Source organism: Macaca fascicularis, chromosome 15 (assembly GCF_037993035.2).
Source record: "Macaca fascicularis isolate 582-1 chromosome 15, T2T-MFA8v1.1".
NCBI classification, from domain to species: Eukaryota; Metazoa; Chordata; class Mammalia; order Primates; family Cercopithecidae; genus Macaca; species Macaca fascicularis.
In genome coordinates, this window is record NC_088389.1 from 48,916,962 (window position 1) to 48,940,135 (window position 23,174).

Below are 23,174 nucleotides of genomic sequence, written 5' to 3' on the forward strand. Positions count from 1 at the left end.
CTCCCTGATAATTCTGGAAATGCTGCACATGAAATCCCATGGGACAGTCCCAGCGCACATCAGCTTCTTATAGGCTCTGAGAAGTCCTGCAGGAAAGAAGCATGTTTTACTTTATTTCACACCTAACTGGCCACAGGACACTTTGTAAAGTAGCTCCTACTGTTATCTGTAGAACTGAAATTCACAGGAACACAGAAGAGTGCTTTGGGAATTCATGGTTTAGAGGGTTTTGAGGGGTTGTGATGGAGGGAGAGGAGGTTGATGCACAGCCAAGTATACTGCTAGGGGTTTAAGTGTTAATCCCCTGTTGGCATCAGTGCACAGTGAGAGTATAAGGAAAGGAAGCAGAAGTCAAACAGACCAATGGTACTATCTGTTGCTAACTCTTAAAAAAGGCTTTGGGGCCAGGTGCAGTGGCTCACTCCTGTAATCCCAGCACTTTGGGAGGCTGAGGCAGGTAGATCACGAGGTCAGGAGATCGAGACCATCCTGGCTAAAACAGTGAAACCCTGTCTCTATTAAAAATACAAAAAATTAGCTGGGAATGGTGGCGGGCACCTGTAGTCCTAGCTACTCAGGAGGCTGAGGCAGGAGAATGGTGTGAACCCAGGAGGCCGTGCTTGCAGTGAGCGGAGATCTCGCCACTGCACTCCAGCCTGGGTGACAGAGTGAGACTCCGTCTAAAAAAAAAAAAAAAGGCTTTGGCTGGGTATGGTGGCTCATGCCTGTAATTCCAGCATTTTGGGAGGCCAAGGTGGGCAGATTGCTTGAGCCCAGAAGTTCAAGACCAGCCTAGGCAACATGGCGAAACCTTGTCTCTGCAAAAAAATATGAAAAAAATTAGCTGTGCATTGTGGTGTGAGCCCATAGTCACAGCTACTCTGGAGGTTGAGGCAGGAGGATTGACTGAGCCCAGGAGGTCAAGGCTGCAGTGAGCTGTGATCGTGCTGCTGCACTCTAGCCTGGGCAAGAGAACACACCCTGTCCCAAGAAATAAAAAATCAAAAACAAAAATTAAAAAGGCTGTGATTAGGATGTAAGACTGGATCTATATGTGAGCAATCTTGACAGGATAATAATGCCATGTCCTCCAAGCCAATAGGCTTGAAATCTTTACTCAACATGTATTTAGAACAGAGGCCAAACTCTGTATGTTGTGATGGGTGTGAGGGCTGCAGGCCTCTGCATGTTCCATTGACCACTCGCGTGTGGTCAGCTGGCCTGGCTGGCTGAGTGGGTGTCTCTTCTTCCCCCACCATTCTTTGTGGGACTCATCAGAGGGAGGAGGATAAGGTTTCTCTCAAAATCATATGACGTGATTCCTGCCAAGCTGTTATGGTTGTTATGCTGATGTGAAAGGACAGACTCCAAATTCCTTTGTAAACTGTAAGTGCTATGTGAACATAGAGCTGATTATTATTCCTGACCTAAACTGTGAGGTGAGGGATTAAACTGCGGGTTTGGCTTTTCCCACACTATCCCTTTCTAATTCAAGCATGAGTTGGCACGTAGCAGGTGTTCAATAAAAGCATGAATGCAAGAATTGATTGCATCTGAATGATTGTCTTAATCCCATTACTCAAGAAAACATTTTTTGTTAACATATATAAACACCAGAGCAAGATTCTCTATTGATTGAATACTTGGTGAACTACCTCTTTGGTCCACTTGCCAATTTCTGTAATCTTTTGAATGTAAGAGACTTGAAAACATTTTTTGCATGCCAACATATTCAGTTTTGACTAACCTGAATACTTTCTTTAACAGGGTGGAAAAGAGGAATCAATGTTTGTAAATATCAATAAGAAATCCAGTCTTCAGGACGCTAATGTAAGGTCTGTTGCTCCTTGTCTGAATGGGGAAATGATATTCTCTATATCATCAACATTATCCTTGAAACATTGCTCATGAGGGCATTAGCTAATAAAATCAGAGGACAAATAAAACAGAGAATACGAGCCCAAAGAGATGGAAAAAAGACTGGCTTAACCAACTTTCTGCAAGCCTCAAAAATGCTGCTTATTCTCAGTTTTAATATCTCTGCCTGCTGCGTTAACAAAGAAATCAATCACTTGAGGTTGTCACTCAAGCATGTGAACTTCACCTTGCCATCCCCTCGCTTAAAGTCCTTTAAAGGCTCCGTTTATGCTCAGAATGGAATCCCAACTCTTTAACAGAGTGCAGGAGGCCCTTCACGACCTGGCTTCTGCTCGCAACTCCAGGTTGGCCTTGGCCCAGCTTCCCTTAGCCCATTGATGTGCCCTGCCTGCTGAGCTTCTTGCCAGTGCTGGGGCCACATATGTTCCTTTAAAATATTTATTTATTTATTTATTTATTTATTTATTTATTTATTTATTTATTTTTAAGATAGAGTCTCCCTCTGTTGCCCAGGCTGGAGTGCAGTGGTACGATCTCGGCTCACTGCAACCTCTGCCTCCCAGGTTCAAGCGATTCTTGTGCCTCAGCCTCCTAAGTAACTGGGATTACAAGTACGCACCACTGTTCCCAGCGAATTTTTGTAATTGTAGTAGAGACAGGGCTTCACTCTGTTGGCCAGGCTGGTCTTGAACTCCGGACTTAAGTGATCCACCCACCTCGGCCTCCCAAAGTGCTGAGATTACAGGTGTGAGCCACCGCACCTAGCCTATTTTTTATTTGTATAAATGTATGGGGCACAAGTGTAACTTAGATCTGTGCATAGATTGCACAGTAGTGAAGTCTGAGCTTTTAGAATATCCATCACTCAAATAATGTACATTGTACCCATTAAGTAATTTCTCATCATCCACCCTCCTCCCATCCCCTACACATGTTCTTTAAAGCTTCCAGGCCACCACCACCACCCCAAACCCAGAGGAAGCCCGTCCTCCCCTGATCTCACAGAGAACAGGAGCTCTTTCCTTCTTGGCATGCTGGCAGTGGCCTCATTGCCACCCGGTGGTTTACTAACACCAGCAGGGTCTCCTTAGGGTAGTTTCCCAAAGTGGGTCCAAGGACCACTGCATCAGAGTCTCTTCTTAAAAACACAGACTCCTGGGTCCTACTCCAGACCTTTTGGATCCTTTGTGTGAATGTGTGTGGTGGGGGTTTGGTGGGTGCCAGTAGAGACAAGAATCATCATGTTAACAGGCACCTAGGTGATCTAGAACCACTGCACTGGGGAATTATTATACTTGATGCCAAAAATAAAAGCTAACATTTCTATGTATCACCTTATGATTCCCAATCTGTGTTCTTGGTATAAATTTGTCTTACTCCTGAGATACATACGCAGCTGCCTCCAGAGCTTTTCAAAAACTTAATTCATCTCTTCCTACCCCACCCCACTAATCTTCACCTGGTTTCCATTGTTAGTCAATGGTATTATTACCTACCCCTCACCCAGGCCTGCAAACTGGGAGTCCTTGCTTTTCTCCTACCTTATTCCCTCATCTAATTGGTCACCAAGTCCTGGCAATTTGACTTTCATTTTACCTTCCACATCCATCCTCTTCTCTTGACTATACCTTGAGCCCTCATTGTCTTCCGGGCTTACTGATGCCAACAATCCTCTAAGATGCTTCTGTCCTCCCTTTCACCAGGGTCCTCTTCATTGTTCTAAGGACCTTTCTAAAATGCAAATCTGACTATGCCACTCCTTTGCTTAACACCTTTAGAGAGTTGAGGTCCATTGCCTTCAGTGTAGACTCCTCAGCCTGAGGCCCCGTATGACCTGGCCTCGACTTTCCCTCCAGTCAAAACCCTCTGCTCTTCCACTGAGACCTCACCGGACAGTAGTTCTAGTGCCCTGCATTCAGCCAGGTCTTCACTCTGCCTCTCATCTTTGTGGTCTTCGCTCCATCTGGAAAGAGGAAATTCCTCCGCATAGCTTTCCCTGATGCTGACTGTTCCACCCAAGCAAATTCATGTGTTCCCTCAATAGACTACATTCTTCCAGGGACCATGTTCCCTTTACTCTGGAGTCGCAGCTTGAGGAAACCATGAGTGTAGGATGAATTGACTCAAATCCTCTATTTTCTCATTCATGTGTTTATTCAACATACTTTTTTTTTTTTTTTTTTTTTTTTTTTTTTTTTTTTTTTGAGACAGGGTCTCACTCTGTCACCCAGGCTGCAGTGGAGTAGCATAATCATGGCTCATTGCAGCCTCGACCTCCTGGGCTCGGGTGATCCTCCCACCTCAGCCTCCTGAGTAGCTGGGACTATAGGCACGCTCCACCATACCTGGCTAATTTTGTACTTTTTGTAGAAATGGGTATTATCATGTTGCCCAGGCTGGTCTCAAACTCCTGACCACAAGTGATCTGCCTGCCTCAGCCTCCTAAAGTGCTGGGATTACAGGTGTGAGCCACTGCGCCCAGCCTCAACATGCATTTATTAGGCCCTGGCCACGTACTTATCACCATAGTGAGCACTGACCCAGAAGTGTCAGCTGACTTGCCAGAGGCCCCTTTCAAGGACCTCAACTTGTTTTGATGCCTTGTTGGTCCTAGGAGGTAATGAACTGATTTTTTAAAAGATGAAATTAGTCATGACCACTACAAAAATGCATTAAACATTTTCCTTAAAATTACTATTTTGAGTAGGGTCCATTGGTTACCTGAAATAAATTCTTGAATAAAGATAAAAGTGAAACTTAATTTTTAGCATTTTCACACATACGTGGAATTAAAATGTGTTACAGCAAGTCCTAAAGGTCTTCTGATTATGCGTTTTTCACATAAAGTATAGTATGGTTCTTTATCTTTTTTTTTTTTTTTAAAAAGCAAATAGTCTGTGCTATGTTTAAAATAGAATAGCTACCAGATTACTTGGAATTAAAAACAGGTTATCCATAGTTTTCTCTTCATTTTACTGGCAAAACCTGGTTATGAGCCAAACCCTCAATCTGGTTCACCCCTCATGTTGGGGGGCAGGGATGACTATTTTGGGGCAGAGAAATTTTATTTGGTACCTCAATTATGTTTAGTTCTCCCACTTGCTATATTTTCCCTATGATTTTTTTCTTACTGTTTGGATTTTCTATGGTTTTAGAAAATAATTATAATTATTAACTAAGTAGAGTAGAATTCAAGAAGGCAAAAAAAAAAAAGGATTTCTTGATTATCAATGTTATTAAGGTGTACATTAACTGAGAAAGCAGTCCCTATGGCTAAAACAAGACCATAAACCATTTTTTGATGGTATTGTTCTGTTTTTTCGGTGTGTCTCTAGAAGTCCTATTCCTATTCGTGTGGAAACTGCCCAGCCAGCTGCGGAAAAGCCGGAAATCAAGCCTCCCCGAGTGAGGAAGTTAACAAGACAGTATAGTTTGTGAGTTCTGTACTGCAACTTTTTCAATTAAAACAACTACGATGACTAAATGTTTAGGTACAAATGCTTCTTAGCCCCTCTGACTAGCCCCAGGGAGCAGCCCCCAAATTCCATTTATTTCCAATTTAGGTAATAATGAGACTAGCCCTTTCTCCCTGAAAACCTTACATAGTTGGCATAAGGATTCATTGTTGACTACTGTGTAATAAATTACTCCCAAACTTAGTGTCTTAAAACAATCCACCTTTATCATCTCACAGTTCCTGTGGAGAGGGGGTCGGGGCATGGCTTAGCTGGGTCTTCTGTATCAGGGGCTCTTACAAGGCTGCATTCAAGGTGTCAGGGCTGCGGTCTTATCTGCAGGCTCATTCTTACGGTTGCTGACAGGGATCAGGTCCTCAAGGATTGTTGGACAGAGGTTGCCCTCAGCCTGTAGTCACATAGGTCTCTCCAGCTTTCTCCATTAGAGAAAGCACACAAGAAGAGCCAGAGGGAGTGCCAGCAAGGCAAAGGCACAGTCTTTTGTAACCTATGCACAGAACTGACATCCCATCACTTTTTTCTTTTTTTTTTTTTGAGACAGAGTCTTGCTCTGTCACCCAGGCTGGAGTGCAGTGGTGTGATGCTGGCTCACTGCAATCCGCCTCCCAGGTTCAAGCAATTCTCCTGCCTCCGCCTCCCAAGTAGTTGGGATTACAGGTGTGAGCCACCATGCCTGGCTGATTTTTGTATTTTTAGTAGAGACGGGGTTTCACCATGTTGGCCAGGCTGGTCTAGAACTCCTGACTTCAAGTAATCTGCCTGCCTCAACCTCCCGAAGTGCAGGTGTGAGCCACTGTGCTCAGCCCCCATCACTTTTGCCATATTCTGTTCATTAGAAGCAAATCCCTGTGTCTAGCCCACACTCAAGGGGAGGGATTACACAGGGGCATGAATAGTAGGTTGGGGATCATTGCAAGCTACTTAGTAGCTGCTTTCCGCAGCATATCCATGAAAAGGCAGCCCTGTCTGTCAACAGAGCCAAAGCTGATCACTGAGCTTTGACACCTGTAGGAGGCGCCATTTCCCAAAGTGTCCCAGAATCACCAGAGTCCATGTGCACCTGACTGTTCTAGGCATCGTTGGGGAATAGTAAAGTGACTTTGACAATTCCCATCCAAAGAGTCACAATTTACTGGAGGGAAAGACAAGAGTCACAAAAATTATAATCCAAAGCAGAAAGATAACTTCTGTAGTCAGGGTGGTGAGTACTAGTAATAATTGTAGTAATTATCACAATGGTAGTTCACATTTCTTTTCCCTTTTTTCTTTTCTTTCTTTTTTATTTTTTATTTTTTATTTTTTGAGACAGAGTCTTGCTCTGTCACTCTGTCACCCAGGCTGGAGTGCAGCCGCACAATCTTGGCTCACTGCAACCTCCACCTCCAGAGCTCAAGCAATTCTCCTGCCTCAGCCTCCCAAGTATCTGTGATTACAGGCACCTGCCACCACGCCCAGCTAATTTTTTTGTATTTTTAGTAGAGACGGGGGTTTCACCCTGTTGGCCAGGCTGGTTTTGAACTCCTGACCTCAAGTGATCCACCCGTCTCGGCCTCCCAAAGTGCTAGGATTACAGGCGTGAGCCACCGCGCCCAGCTTGTAGTTCCCATTTCTTGACCTTGGCTATGGCGTGGGTACTGTGCCTAGATGTGTCATTGGTCAGAGAGTAACTGCAGGGGGATCTGTGGACAAATGGAAAGCATGGGGACTTTGGAGTTGGAAAGGCTTCTGTCAGGCCCCTGGCTAGTTTACAGCTGTAAGCTCTTGGAAAAATGACTCTGTGATCCTCTCTTCCTTCCTCTGTAAAATGGGTGAGATAATACCTGCCTCTGAGGAGTTTTGTGGGGTTTAACATGAGACAATGTGGGTAAAGCCCCAATGCCCTGGCCATAGGATGAGGTCCCCTTTCTTTCTTCTCTGGGACCTGGAAGCTTCTGAGGAAAGATGGAGTTTAGGGGGTACCCAGAGTGCAAAATGTAGGACAGAAAACGGGATTCTGGATGCAATTCTCTAACAGCTGTCTCAGGTCTGCCATTCGTACATGTGAAAAGGAAAAGACATGTATGGGAGATATGAAGGGAGACATATCCTACCTCATTATCCTTCATAGAAACTTCTGGTCAGCTGCATTTCCCAGGAAAGCCAAAATGAGTAAAGTTCAAATAATTAACAGTCCTAATGATCCCTGGCGGACAATTAAGCCATGACAATTTGCTTCCCTCGAGGATAAAGCTGGCAGAACTTGCCATGCCTTTTACATTTTGAAACTCAAAATGTTATTATCACTCATTTGAGAGATATAATCACGTTTGAAACAATGACTGTCTGATACATAACCTGGAAGGAAAGAAAATTTCACTAAGTCACCAAACTCATTCCTTTGTTTTTTTTTTTTTTTTTTTTTTGATACAGAGTCTCACTCTGTTGCCCAGGCTGGAGTGCAGTGGCACAATCTCAGCTCACTGCAACCTCTGCCTCCTGGGTTCAAGAGATTCTCCGGCCTCAGCCTCCCAAGTAGCTGGGACTACAAGCGCATGCCACCGTGCCCAGCTAATCAAACTGGCTCTTTTAAGGACACTCTTTTTCAAACCTTGAACTTTACATGTGTATTTCTTAAGCTGTCCCAAAGTATTCTGCTTGGAAAATCAAAGAATGGCAGCATTTCCCTCATTGGTAGAAAATAGCAACATGCGTGGATGAAATTTTCCCCGTGTTATTGTCCCATAAAGAGTTATCGAATCCTTGACACTGGTTACCACTCATTTACCCATCTTTATTTAATATATTTTTTAAATTTTTTTGAGGTGGAGTCTTACTCCGTCACCCAGGCTGGAGTGCAATGGCGCAGTCTCAACTCACTGCAAACTCCGCCCCCTAGGTTCACGTGATTCTCCTGCCTCAGCCTCCCGAGTAGCTGGGATTACAGGTGTCCACCACCATGCCCGGCTAATTTTTGTATTTTTAGTAGAGACAGGGTTTCACCACGTTGGCCAGGTTGGTCTCGAACTCCTGACCTCAGGTGATCCGCCCGCTTCAGCCTCCCAAAGTGCTGGGATTACAGGTGTGAGCCACCATGTCCAGCCTTTGCCCATATCTTTAACTCTTTGATATGGATAAAGTTGGCACATGATCAAGGAATATAAATGGGAAAACTCAGATTTCTGATTTTCTGGAAAACATTTTTTGCATCATCATTTTTGAGATACAGATTAGTGTGCGCACATCGCCCTTTTGGCTGTTGTAATAATTCCAGTTCCTAGGCTAGAATAAGGTGTAGTCGGATTTTAGGTGGCTCCATCAAAAGCATTGTAACATTCAGGTGCTGTGAACAAGTCTTTGAACCACTGCTTTTAAAGGTACAAACAAAAATCTCAGCCACATTGTTTCCTGGAAATATGACAAGGAGGGAAAATGTGGCCACTGCATGCAGTGAGAAGGGAGAAGTAGAGGGCCTCTACAGCGAGTTTGAGTTTGAGGCAGGCGAAAAGATCTTTTTTTTTTTTGGAGACAAGGCCTCACTCTGTTGCCCAAGCTGGAGTGCAGTGGTTGATCACAGCCCACTGCAGCCTCAGGTGATTCAGCTCAGGTGATCCTCCCACCTCAGCCCAACTGGTGGGTGCCACCACGTCTGGCTAATTTTTGTATTTTTTGTAGAGACAAGACCAGACCATGTTTCCCAGGCTGGTCTCAGACTCCTGTGCTCAAGCAATTGGCCGCCTTGACCCCCAGAGTGCTGGGATTACAGACACGAGCCACTGTGCCCAGCCAAAAGTGTCATTTTTATACATACCAGCTAGTATGTTTACAAAATGATGAGCTATTTTATTTTTTTCCAGAAATATAACTTCACTGTTTATTTAAACATAGCGTAAAAGTCTTAAAAAAATTCAATAGTGCTCACTTTAGCAGCACATATACTAAAATTGGACCCATACAGAGATTAGCATAGCCCCGCTGCGCAAGGTGGACGTGCAAATTTGTGAAGCATTTCATATTTTAAATTTTTCAATTAAATAATAAAGTATAAGTTAATTAAAAAAATTAAAGAAAGGGAAAAAAAGTAAATAGGCAAGATAGAAGAGAAAAGTAGCCAGTTTCCCAGAATCCAAAATAACCAGGGTTCATAGTTGATGACTGTTACATTAGACGAGTTTCTATGCTTATATATTGTTAAATTAGAAAGAAACAACTTCAAAGCAAAAACTCATTCTGTATGTAAAATTTTACTTATTAAAGTGTTGTTTTGTGACTTTATCTTGAGTTTACCTTAGAAACAGGTAAAACTGAAGACTTGCTGAATTTTAGATATGCTTCTTGGCCATAAGCTCTGAACTAAGACAAAAGATAAAAACCATTACAAATTTGGAGTCTTTTTCAATTTTAGACAGTATCAGTTGACTCTCTTCTGTGAAAAATGAGCTGTTGTTTTTATTTTAAATGATTTTTTTTTTTTTTTTGAGACGGAGTCTTGCTCTGCCACCCAGGCTGGAGTGCAGTGGTGCGATCTCAGCTCACTGCAAGCTCTGCCTCCCGGGTTCACGCCATTCTCCTGGCTCAGCCTCCCGAGTAGCTGGGACTACAGGCGCCCGCCACCTCGCCTGGCTAATTTTTTGTATTTTTAGTAGAGACGGAGTTTCATCATGTTAGCCAGGATGGTCTCGATCTCCTGACCTCATGATCCACCCGCCTTGGCCTCCCAAAGTGCTGGGATTACAGGCGTGAGTCACTGCGCCCGGCCTTAAATGACCTTTTATATAAAACTAAATAATAATAACTATGCTCTTGAGGTGATAATTTTTTAAATGAGGTAAAAAGAAATTTTAACCCTGCTCCTCCACTTAACTAGCTATGCGACCTTGAACAAATAATTTCACAATCAGCTGCTAAATATCATCTGATTCTCTGAAAAATGGAGATGGTAATAGACAGGGTCAGCATGAAAATTAAGTGGGTGAATGAACGCATAACCGATCTGACCTATGTCATCTATGTGGATCCAAATACTTGGTGTATTATTAATTTTTCCACATACTTATTCAATTTTCACCGTTTCCCCTTTTTAGTAATGAATCCTAAGTCCTTCCCTTGAGGCTTCTCCATACACAGAATAATCTAAAACCTCTCAGGAACCCCTCAGTCAACCCCATCTGCACTGTAGCTGTGTCCCCTGGCCTTGTGTTCCCACATGGCTCCGTGCTGGGCTGAGGCCTTACCAGTGACTCTGCACAGGCTGCATTGGTGCCTGTCTGTCATGGGTCTTGTATCTATATTCTTGAGCTCAGCCATCATTCTAAATTACAACCCCTATGCAAGGGTGGCTCCAGAAGCTGTACACAGCAGATCCTTAGGGACAGTGGCCTGGAGTCCCCTTCACCACCCTTAAAGCAGAGAGTGAAACAGATGTTTGTACACCCATGTTCATGGCAGCATTATTTATAATAGCCAAAAGAGTGGAAACAAGCCAAGTGTCCGTCAACAGATGAATGGATAAACAGAATGTGGTATATCCATATAATGGAATTTTTGTATCATAAAAAGAAATGAAATTTTGATATATGCTACAGTGTGGATGAACCTTAAAAATATTATGGTGACTGAAATAAGCCAGACATAGAGGAACACAGAGTGTATGATTCCACTTATGTATGTGAGGTTCCTAGAATAGACAAATTCATTGGGACAGAAAGTGGAATTGATGTTACCAGAGGCTGCAGGGAGGGGCTTGGGGAGTTCTCATTCAATATCAATACAGAGTTTCTGTTGTCACTGATGAAAAAGTTTTGGGGACAGATAGTGGTGATGGTTGCACAATATTTTGAATGCATTTAGTGCCACTGAATTTTATATTTATAAGCAGTTAAAATGATAAATATCATATTGTGTATATTTTACCACCAAAACAAAACAAAACAACACCCTGGCAAATGACAGAAAATTCAGCCCAAATTTGTTTTGGCAAAAAAGAGTATTGGATCCTGCAAGCTGGACATCTGGTGGACATCTGTTTGGGAACCCCCAATCCCTATCCCTGGTCTTCCCACCCCTGCCCATCCTCCGTCCACTCCTCACAGCCTGTTTATTATTGTAATGAGCAGAGCTTCATGTGCTTTTAGTAACCGCAGTGATGAAGACGACCTCCCTCCAGACCTGGCCGAGGCAGTGGGAGTGACCACAGCTACAACCACAAACACCACAACTGCCGCCACACAAGTCTCCGTGCCGCTGCCGTCTCCCAAGGTCCAGAATGTCAGCTCGCCTCACAAGTCAGAAGGCAAAGGCCAGCTGTCCCCCGGGGCCAAGGTAGTGTGGGGTGGAAAGCCCTGGCAAGCAGCCACACTTGCTGGGAGTTCAGTATCAATTTACTGAGTAGCATCTGGTGCATGTATTTCATTTTTGCATAATCAAATTTAAATTTTGCATAATTAGTTGTGTGTACTCATAAAACAACAGCAACAACCAGAACATGTTTTTATATAACTTGACCCCAAAATACAAACCAACCGTTTGTGAGAGAATAAGTGAAATATAAAATCAGGTTCATTGTACTTTAATTGCAATGTAAGAGATTTATGAGGGCAATTTTCATTTAGAATCTCATCTCTATAATAAGCTATTAGTCCACTGTGAAGATAGAGAGAAATGATTCCCCCCAACCATAGTGAACAGTTTGGAGGAGCAAAAACAGAAGTGTCCCCATCCCTTTCCTTATGTCATATAGCTGGTATTTGTAGTTTGAAGATAGGAAATAGTATTCCATTTGCTGGTTTGAAATTTCAGGAAATTGCCTGAGATGTGAACGGGCTATGACAAAGGCTTTACACAAGATATTTTTCTTGGTTTTCTTTGAGAGACCTCTAGCTACAATCACTCTTTGGCAATTAGTCCAAATACAGTTGAACCTATTGCTATCCAAGTGGATACAAGTCAGAGGTTGCAGTGGTCTATGCAACTACATGGAGAAAAGGTGTGTGCATGAGGCAGGTACCCTGAAGGCAAGACCGGAGCTTCAGAGGCTGTTCTCAGCTCTTCCATTCATAAGCCACAGCACTCACTTCCAAAACTTTTATTTCTTCAGGCCTCAGTTTCTTCCTCTTAAAAATGGGAATAAGATCTGCTATCTTGCCCTGGCTGGCATCAGGTCCGGTGGAGGTTAAAGCGCTCATGCAAACTGGATGCCTGAGGCTTTTGCAGCTTCAGGTATCACAATTCCTGGTGACAGCTAAAGAATAAGGGTCCAGGGCCACCTCCTGCATTACCAAGGCCAGTCTTTCACCTGGTCCCTTCCCTAGGTGTCTCTGGAAATATCTCTGCTTAGGTGTTCTGCACAGAAACCTGGCTGGAGCGCTCAGCAAGCGACTGGCCAAGACCGAGGTTCTCTGCTTCTCTATAGATCACCTCTTGGCATCTTAGCCTGGATTATCCTCCACTGTGTGGAGCCCCCTATACAACTTTGTCTCAGGTGTGGACACAGGCTCCTGTCACATATCCCACACTGTGGTTAAAACCAGGCTGAAAGAAACATTTACAAAACAGAAGGGAGTCGGGGTGGTGTGAAGGGGACGCAAGTGGCATCCTACCAAAGGCCACAGGGCTCCCTCTCCTGGCCATCTCTCTCTTTGGGGCCTTGCTTGCACCACGTTGATGGGACTTATTTTTTCTGCCTTAAAAGACCTCGAGGCCATCCATGCAGCTAAGACCCCAGAGCAGGAGAACAAAATGTTTTCCAAAAGCAAGCAACATAATACTCCACGTGCCATCACCTGCCATGAAGACCATTGCTCTTAATGTGCAGATCAGTTTCGCTCCTGGAGGACCCTGGATTTGATCCTCTTAATCTAAGACAAAGTCTTTGGTCTCTCTTTGTATATTCAGAGGACTCTTTCAAGTGTTTTTCCTCCAAAAGACCAGTCAAACAGCACTAAGAGCACTTAAGAAAAGCTGCCTGCAGCTCCGAAAGGGACAGCTCCCCACATCATGTCTACTTCTACCAATGAAAAAATGGGGGTGCAGTCTCAACATTTGGTATACTACTTGGCTAGGGAAATACAAGGGGATTGTCACGCTAATGAGATCAGCATAGAGGAGAGACTGGGAACCTCTGTCTCTCTTTTCTGGTGAACTTCATGATTGACGCAGTGCTGTCTCTAACTGGGGGTGTTTTTGTCTGTCTCCCTAGAGCCCCTCTGACCGAGGAGGTGCCTTTACCCTGGAGCCAGGTGATCTTCTGATGGATTTCACAGAAGCCACTCCTCTGGTAAACTTCCTATTTTGCTAAAACCAGAAAAGCCACAGACCATAGAAACATCTTGGCAGTGGGACGGATGGACAGAGGTGGGCATTGCTGTTGAGGAGCCTCTTCCTCTTGTCCTGGAGGCTCAGGGATCAGCTTTCATCCAGGGGTCAGGCACTGTGGGTCCCTCCACCTCTAGAGCCCTTGAGGGAGGAAGGGGTGCTCCCTTTGCTCCGAAGGTAGTTGTGGGGGTCCTGCCCGTGCCTGTCTACTGCACTTCGAGAGTTATAGGGCTCTTCGGTGTTTTGGTCTCGGCTTCTTGGCTTCCTGGACTGCGCCCTGCATGCCCACCCGTGGGGAATCTCTTGCTGTTGCTTCTGACGATCCATCTGGTTTGAAGCACTGGCTCAAGGCCACACCCCAGCTTTCCAGGCCCCTCGCACCTCCTGCCATCTTCCATCCTCTGCGTACAGGTCTCCCCTTAGGGATGGCAGCCCTTATGGGACTCCTGCAGGTGAGAAACCCTTTTCAGGGGACAAGTAAAGGGCCTGGTGGGTCTGAGAATCAGGGTCAGTTTCCAAAAAGAATACATGGTGGCTTTGACAAGAGTGATGGGATTCCTTAGGGATCATTGTGTTGCAGGTCCAGCTTGTAGATTTAATTACTTATACATTTAAATGGTCTTTTCTTTGTTTGAACCACATAAGCTGAGATTAGAAAGGAAGCAGCATCTGGCAGAGAATCGGAGATGCTGTGATCTGAGGGGTGATGCCTGCCAAATGACTGTCCAGCCTCTGCTTGCATCCCTTCAGGAACAGGAAGCTCATTCTCTCTCCCCAAGACATGCTGCTCACATCTCAGGGTACCTCCAACTTAGCTATGAAATGGGTATAGGCCTGTTTCACTGCCCAGGCATGGGACAGCTGAGGTCCTTGTACTGCACTGAGACACAGCCAACATTTCACAGCTGAAGTTTGCAGTGAATGTGTGTCCTCAGGACAAAGCATCCTTTGAGGTGTGAGTGCATGTACTCAGGCCTTCTCTGGCTTTTTGGCAAGAGCTTCCTCCATTTTGGGCTTTCCTTGGTACCATGGGCCTTGACCTTCCTTTGTTCCAGAATCCTGTTTCCGTGAGTGCCAAAGGGTCCTAGAGGGGAAGAGGGGACTCCTGCTTCTCCCTTTGGTCCTCTTCCCTCCATCTCCTTCCCCCAGCATCAGAAATGCAAGCAGCAGCTCTCCCACCTGTTGGTAGGGTGATGGAGAGATCTCTATCTCAGGGGACCGGGCCCACCTCCACAAGTCAGTGTCTTGGATGCTGTGGATGAGGGCTACAGAGGGGCTTCCTTATCCATGGGAGGAAGGAGCCAGAAGTAGAGGGAGGCAAGGGTAACCCCCATGCCTGACTTGTGACCAGGGTTTCCTCAACTAAATGGCCCCAGCCTATCAGCTGGAACAATGCGTTGGGACCATCTCATCCAGTCCTTCACATATAGATGGGAAAACCAAGGCCCAGACAGGGGCAGACACTTGTCCCAAGTCACATAGCAAATGTGTATCAAAGCCAGTTCAGAACCTAGACCCTGGGCTGCCATTCCAGTGGCAGATGGCCCAATCCAGGATGTGTCTCTCTCTTTCCCTGTTAGCCAGTCCCCACCCTCAAAGCAGGTCAGATGCCCTGGTCTCAGCCTGAACTGTGGTGCAGCCCTGGGACAGTCTCCCAGATGTCAGCCCAGGTTTGGTCCTCCGAGTTGCTGAGTGGAGCATGAGGAGGGGAAGTGCTCGGGTACCTTGGTCTGAGAGACTCAGCCTGGATGAACTATGGTTATTTTGCCACCAGCCCTGTGCCTTTGCCTCTGGCTGCTCTCTCTGGGCCTTCCCGTCAGCATTTCCCACCGAAGAGAAAGCAGCCCTTTACAGGCATGAATGTAAGAACTTCCCGGGTGCTACTCATCACACAGGCAGTGAATTACCCCTCCTTGGTGAATACTTTTTCCATGCAGTCATTTGCCAAGCTTACAGCCTATCTCTAGCCCCCGTCTCCTACTGGCTGAGACTCCTGAGGCCCCATCACTATCCTGGTCCCTAGCCCCAGTGCTGGACTGACAGGGAACTGGAGATCTTGCCTTCATTCAGCAATGTTCCACCAGGACACTATCAGAACTAACATAACCCTAGCTGGGCATGGTAGTATGTGCCTGTAATCCCAGCTACACAGGAGGCTGAGGCAGGAGAATTGCTTGAATGTGGGAGGCAGAGGTTGCAGTGAGCCAAGGTCGCACCACTGCACTCCAGCCTGGACAACAAAGCAGGAGTCCATCTAAAAAAAAAAAAGCCAGGCATGGTGGTATTATTCCTGTAACTTCAGCACTTCAAGATGCCAAGGCGTGTGGATCACCTGAGGTCAGGAATTCAAGACCAGCCTGGCCAACATGGTGAAACCCCATCTCTACTAATAATATGAAAACTAGCCAGGCGTGGTGGCACACATCTGTAATCCCAGCTACTTGGGAGGCTGAGGCAGGAGAATCACTTGACCCCAGGAGGCAGAGGTTGCAGTGAGCCGAGATCACGCCATTGCACTCCAGCCTGGGAGACAAGAGCGAAACTCCATCTCCAAAAACAAATTAAAAAAAAAAAAAAGAACTAGCATAAGCCTTATCGCTTTTATCACTCTTGATACTTGTGGCTGGTCTCTGTGTAGAGTGGTTTTCAAAGAAGCACAGTCCAAAGGGCCCAGAGTAATAAAAAGGTTCAATCTGGAACAGGCATCTTTCAAAAAGTCATTAAAGAATATTAAATTAACACCTCCTATAACACATCTTGATCTCTCTCTGCCTTTTCTTCTATTCTCTTACATTCCTGCTTGACTCCAGGGACTTTCATTCTCAAACTCTCCGCAAAGAAACACTCTTTCCAACTTCATTTTTGTAGCTTTTCCCCCCTCCTTTTCCCAAACCTTTTCTGCTGTAATCCCCAGCTCTTTTATTAGGTAGCTCAATTTAGCAATCTTAAGCCTTAGAACCTTTGCAGCTTCACGTCTTTCCATTTCCGATTCTGCATCAGAGTTCATAATCAGATCTGAGTTTCTGCCTGGGTTGTAAGAGGTAGAGTACGTGGGTGAGAAGGGAAGGAGGCAAGTGAGTCAAGACAGCACCTGCTCTCCAGTTGGTATTTTCTTTAGGGTGTGAATGTGAGCAGGTGCTTGGGGGCATTGGCGTTGATGGAGCGAGGGGAGTTGGGGGAGGGTACATTGATGCATTAGTGATGTTGACCCTAGAATGCAGAGTCCCTACTCCAAGTCTGCCATGCTAGCTTCCCTCCCCAGGTAACACAGACCATCAACACCTATGCTTTCTGTGTTCTTGACTCTTTCTTTCTGGGGCTCGTCCCTCTCTGATCCCCATGCTTCATGAACCACTCACCCAACTGCAAAGCAGAGCCAATTAGCACCCAGATCCCTTCTGGGCCATGACATGTTAGTCAAAAGTTCATGTGTCAGGGAGTACAGGGCCCTGGCCAGAGGAAGGCTGTGTAGGGCATAGAAACAGGCCCCGGGTTGGGTGTTAGAAGGGAGTTTCCATCTGCTGCAATAACTTACTTTTATTTTGAACTTAATTTTACCAGCAGCGCTAAAGCTGAATCTCAAATCAAATTAGGGTGCCTCTTCTGTGATTTTAGCTGTGTTCCCTAGGGCACAGGGAGGTGGAGAGAAATCTACTTGGTCTATGATGTCATCTGTTCACTAATACATCTAGGCCTCTGGTTCTTTCGTGGCTGTTTTGGGTGGGTGGAGATCACTGTCCTGCCAGGACGTGTGACTCTGTACCTGCTGGACAACATTCTGTTCTGGGGCCATCCTGTCCTGGGGCTTACCATCTCCTCAGCTCTACCTGAGGGGGTTGGTGGGACTGGTTCTTGCTGCTCTTCAATCCCTGCTTCCTGGCCTCAGTGTAAGGAGAAAGTTGCACAGGGCCCCTTTGCTCAGTACTCACTAATGTCTATTCCTTCTCCCTTTCCCTCTGACTTTTCTCTCCAGCGGTCAAACTAGCCATCTCTTCTCCTATCTGGATGATGAAGAAGCCTTACACATTTTCGTCATCATTTATCAATGCCGAGAATCTTTCTGTTTCCCCAAGAGTCAGATTTTGAACTCAAAAGCCAAGCATGTACAAAAGAATGTAGCTGCTTGCCTGCAGAAAAGACCCAAGGAAGAAAGGAAATACCAGGAGAAAAAAATTAAGTGGTATTTCAAAATAGCATTCAATTCCATGTGTTATCTTATTTCCTTCTCACTTACCAACAGTCCAGAGTGTGGGAGCCCCAGGATGTTCTTTTGTTTCAATCCAATCAGATGCATATTTAGAAAGGTCAGAAAGGCTTGTGCAATGGATCAACACTTCTTTACCATGAAAGTCAAATGCTGGGCAAAGCCTTAAGGCGCTCATTATGTTCTTCAGTTGGGACCTTGGTGGCCAGGACACATTTTAACTTCTAGGCAGTGTGGCCATGTTTCTCGGTCATTTGTGCCAGCTTTTATTTTCTTCAAAAAATACCTATTGCATGCCTGCTGTCATCAGAGGAGAAAAGACCCAGTGGCCTGGGGCCCCTGACGTAGCTGGTTCTGGTTGGAGCATGGATGCCCTGGGCAGTGGTGGGAACTGTTCTTGAGGGCAGCGGGGAGAAGCGTGGATGCCCTGCGCAGTGGTGGGAACTGTTCCTGAGGGCAGCGGGGAGACCGCTTCCTGCAGGATATATCCTGAGGTCCACAGAGAACAGCAGGAGGGTTTTAAGTAGTCTGGTAAAAGTTAACTGCAGGTGATTCAGATGGATTCACTTGACTAAAAACTAGATTTAGAAACAGTCAACAAAAGGAACCACGGACCTAGACTTTGCAAACGCAATTTCTACATCTCCCAGATTTGAATAGTAAAATAGGCCATCATGAAGACCATTGTGCGATAATAGTTGTAAAAAGCCCTTTGGAAATTGTCCAAGACTGCACAATTGTAAAGAGGACAGAGTTAGATCACTTTGGAGATGGAAAAGAGGCTGGCAATTTTCTTGATCATTTTTCCATGAAACTTACCCAGGGGCTGTATTTTATTCTTCACAGCAGGATGATATCAACTATTTAAGGAAACTCTCTTGAGCTAAAAGATGTGTATATTTGTTCTCTGGAGCAAATGGTCCCTCCCTGAAACCCAAAATAACCCTGTCCGTGGTTCCCTCTCCTAACCTCAAGCATCCTCTGTCCGCCAACCTCATCCTCACCAATACAAGCTGTTTGACCTCTGCTGGGCGCATGGTGCTATTCAAGGATAAGGTGGAGAACCCTGCATATCCCAAAGGATGTGGCACTTTTTTCACAATGTTTGGTATTTTCCAGCTAAGTAGCAGGGCGTCCCAGTAATTAACGAGATGCCACGACTGGGCCCATGCATCTTGTTATGGGTCAGACAGAGTCAGTTTGTTTTCTGAACACAGATAACAAAGAGCCAAGACATATGAAATCCTAAACTATATGTTACAGCTGGGCACAATGGATCATGCCTGTAATCCCAGTACTGTGGGAGACCGAGGAGGTGGGGGTTCTCTGGAGGCCAGGAGTTTAAGACCAGCCTGGGCAACATAGTGAGACGTTGCCTCTATAAAAAAGAAAAATTAAAATATTAGCCAGGCATGGTGGCACATGTCTGTAGTCCCAGCTACTCAGGAGGCTGAGGCAGGAGGATCGCTTGAGCCCAGGATTTTAAGGCTGCCATGAGCTATGATCACACGACTGCACTCCAGCCTGGGTGACAGAGCAAGACCCTGTCTCTTAAAAAAATATGACATGGTGGCTCACACCTGTAATCCCAACACTTTGGGAGGCCGAGGCGGGTGGATCACTTGAGGTCAGGAGTTTGAGACCAGCCTGGCCAACATGGGGAGACCCCATCTCCATTAAAAACACAAAATTAGCTGGGCATGGTGGCGCATGCCTGTAGTCCCAGCTACTTGGGGGGCTGAGGCAGGAGAATCGCTTGAACCCAAGAGGCAAAGGTTGCAGTGAGCTGAGATCATGACACTGCACTCCAACCTGAGTGACAGAGAGAGTCTCAAAAAAAGAAAAGAAAGAAAAAGAAATTAAACTATATGTTTTTCCCCATGATATATTTCTTTCCTGGTGCCCTCTGTTGATATCCACTCACACAGTGTGTGCCCTTGTTCAGCAGAGTGCAGGGGGGCACTGAGCATGGAAGACAAATGCTTCAAGTGTGTGGCCACTCCTCATTTCCTCCATGGCTCACATCCCTAATTCATCCTGGCTGTCTTTCTGGCTTGGCCTGGACAATGCTTCAGAACCCTCAACCGCATGCCGAGAAACCACTACCTGTCCTATGCAGTTGGCACAGGAGACAGTCTCTACCTACCAGGCCTGGGAATGGGGTCTTGGTGTGTCATCTGCTCAGATGATGGAGAAAACTGATGAAAGACAGAAAGGAGAAAAGAAGGCTGTGAGAGAGGGTGGAGGGTGGGACCAGAAGCCAGTTGGCCAGAGGCTGGAAGTAGGCTGTGGGTGAGGCTGGCTTGAGAACAGTCTGGAGTCGCCAGATCTGTCTTGCACTGTGCTGTCTTTCTCTCCTTTCCCTTCCCCTATCTCCTCTTCCTCCTCCCCCTCTCTTGCCACCTCCTCCTCCCCTTCTCTCCTCTCCTCGTGAGCAGGCAGAGCCCGCCAGCAACCCCCACTGTGCCCACTCTCGCTGTTCTCCTCCACTCTCTCTCCCCATGAAGGAAGAGACCACTGGAGTTTGCATGTACCCTCCAATCAAAACGAGGCTGGTAGGTACCCTGGCAGGGAGAGGGGCCTGGCCAGGAGAGGTGAGGTGGGCAGGAGCCACCAGGCGAGGTGGATGCCTGGGTGGGCGTGCAGAAGCCCCAGATCTCGGGAAGAGCCCGTTGACAGGTGCCCTCACTCCAGATGGATGGAGGATTTGCAGTCCAGCTGGCCCTGGTCAGATTGGAACACGAAGCTGTGGACCCCCTTCGCCTCTAGGTCTCAAGAATCAAGAAAAGTTTGTTTTCCTAGAATTTTGATCAGCATAGATGCTTTCCCCAGAGAGAAATATATGCTTTGATACTCACCAGATGGACCCTTAAGTTGCATTTCTATTGAAAATAAAACTTCATTAAACTTGTCGTCTTCTGCTATTTATCAAGCTAATGATATAATGGGAGTGCTACCTAGCAATGTGAACGAAATTACCTGTCATCCCAATTTAGCATGATTTTTTGTCATTTTTATATATTTCCTTCTGTTCATAGCATTCATAATTTTACATAGTTAAATCATAGTAACCATATTCTCTCCTGTTTTTCTCTTTTCACTTAACACTGCTATGTTGTTTCTATCTTGTTCTTGTTGCCACATTATATGACTGTTTGTATTTCATCAAGTGAATGGTCTACCATTTACCTAACACATTCTTTACTGCAGGACGTGTGCTTTGTTCCCAGTTTGTCACTCTTCAGGAGAACACATATAGCTTTTTGCATCAGGAATTTTATTTTCTTAGGCTAGACCCTGCTGGATTAAATATTGTGATTTTGGCTTTTGCCACCTTTCTAAAGTGGTTGTGCTAACGGATAGTGCCATCAGAAGAGGGTGACTCTGCTTTTTGCAGCCTTAGCAACACAGGGTGTAATTGTTGAAATATATTTTTCTTATTTACAGCAGGTATAAAATAATTCTTTGAGGTTGTTAACTTTCACCTTTCTTTAATAGCAATAATACCACTTTCTGGCAGGGCACAATGGCTCACACCTGTAGTCCCAGCACTTTGGGAGGCTGAGGCAGGCAGATCACCTGAGGTTAGGAGTTCGAGTCCAGCCTGGCCAACGTGTGAAACCCCAACTCTACTAAAAATACGAAAGTTAGCTGGGCATTGTGGCACATGCCTGCAATCCCAGCTACTCAGAAGGCTGAGGCAAGAGAATCACTTGAACCTGGGAGGTGGAGGTTGCGGTAAGCTGAGATCACACCACTGCACTCCAGCCTGGGCAACAGAGTAAGACTCTGTCTCAAAAAATAAATAAATAAACCACTTTCCCTCTCTGCCTCATGATGGTCTGAGAATTTATCTATTACTTTCCACTAGGACATTGGTCTCAGAGCATCATGCTGACCCAATAGGCAACAAGAGGAGAATGTACCCCAAGACTTCGCCCCAAGAGTCCTTCTCACACCTGAGTCAAAAGGCAATTTCAGGCCTATTCTGGCAATTTTGAGATGTGTAAAGAGACCAAAGAAATTTGGGGGAAGGGGAGCAGGCTTGGGCTGGATGTCTCAGTACACATGGCAAGGATATTGTCATCCCCACATGGGGGAGACCTGCTTTACCCATTCAGAAAAGCTTGGCTGATTAGGGTCTGAGCTAATGTGTTCTTCCTCATCCCTGCCTCACCCTCCCATTGGAGCCACTCAAGAGCATCGAGTAGCTATCCCAGTGTCCACAGGCAAGACCTCGAGACACACAAAGCTGGCTGCCCCCTGGGCAGTGGTGGCCTCAGTGTCTTGCCTGCAGCCCTCTGCTGGCGGGTGGTATGGTATGCATTCTTCAGCAGGTGTGCAGACAGTTTCTGTGCCCCAGGAATTGGACACAAAGCTAATGCCAGAGTCATCAGGCCCCTGGGCCTGATGGCATACCCTAGGCTGGTTTGAAAAAATAAGCCCTCCAATTTCCCAAGGCCTCTAGGAGGCCAAAGACAAAATGACCAAAGAGAAAGACATGGAAGTCAAGAGTCTTTTTTGCCACCACTGCCCCATCAGCTGTTCATCTGGCCTCTTTCAGACTAGCTCAGTACCACAGGTACTCCTGGCACTGGGCATCTTTGTGCACCAAGCCTTCCGTTCCCAAAGGCTGTGGGGGCAGGATTCTCCCATGCTTCCATGGGTTTCCCTGAGGTCTCCCTCTATTGGCCAAAGCGTACAGGGAGTCCAGTAACTGAAGTGATTAGACAGGGAATATTTTCTGGCTTAATTAGCCGAGCCTTCTTGTACCCTGCTGCTGTGAGAGACTGTGTCCCAGGATGTGACCTCTCAGCAGCCTCTAGGCCATTCCCACAGCTATGGAGAAGTCATCAGAAGCCACCCCAGGCAGCTCTGACTCCCTCATTATCCACATTGATTGTGGCTTTTTATGAGTCAGGCCTGGAAGGCCAAGCAGATACCGCTGAAGGCAGCTCCAGGGCGAGGCAAGTGTGGGGGCGCGCTAGGAACACGAGACTCCAGGCTGCCATCCCTGCTAAGCCCCACCCTTGCAGTCCAACGCCAGGCACAGATACAACCACCAGCCCACACTCCTGAGGGACCCTTTGTGTGTGCCCTTATACGAGTGATGAAGGCTCCGCGGGGCACCCCTGAATCCTTCAGTTCCGTTTTAAAGGTGCTCTGCCAAAGATTGCAAAACTTTGTTTTCTAATCTGAAGGTAACCCCCTTGTCTTTCTCTCTTTTGAAGATAAAAACATTCCCGGCTGATACAATGAACCCGTTTCCTGATACTTTCACCACAGGGCCACAGTTTACTGTAAGTAGATCCAGAAAACAGATGTGC

The 23,174-nt window shown here is 46.0% G+C and overlaps 1 protein-coding gene and 1 non-coding gene across 5 annotated transcripts in view; both read left to right on the forward strand.

Moving 5' to 3' along the window:
- Positions 1 to 23,174, forward strand: part of EPB41L4B (erythrocyte membrane protein band 4.1 like 4B) — a 151,887-nt gene that overhangs the window by 116,879 nt on the left and 11,834 nt on the right. The window contains exons 19-24 of one of the 4 annotated variants that reach the window (XR_012424478.1): positions 1,768 to 1,835; positions 5,214 to 5,312; positions 11,465 to 11,651; positions 13,528 to 14,095; positions 20,286 to 20,402; positions 23,079 to 23,147. Coding sequence is in view for 3 of the 4 variants with exons in the window: in XM_045373597.3 (XP_045229532.2) it covers positions 1,768 to 1,835; positions 5,214 to 5,312; positions 11,474 to 11,651; positions 13,528 to 13,605; positions 20,286 to 20,402; positions 23,079 to 23,147 (609 nt within the window). In the remaining variant the exon portion in view is untranslated. The remainder of the gene's footprint in view (positions 1 to 1,767; positions 1,836 to 5,213; positions 5,313 to 11,464; positions 11,652 to 13,527; positions 14,096 to 20,285; positions 20,403 to 23,078; positions 23,148 to 23,174) is intronic. The other 3 variants (XM_045373597.3, XM_015436877.4, XM_074016868.1) reach the window with 3 other exon arrangements.
- On the forward strand, positions 9,245 to 9,350 carry LOC123569238 (U6 spliceosomal RNA). Its single transcript, XR_006692885.2, has one exon. It is a non-coding gene; the product is annotated as a U6 spliceosomal RNA (small nuclear RNA).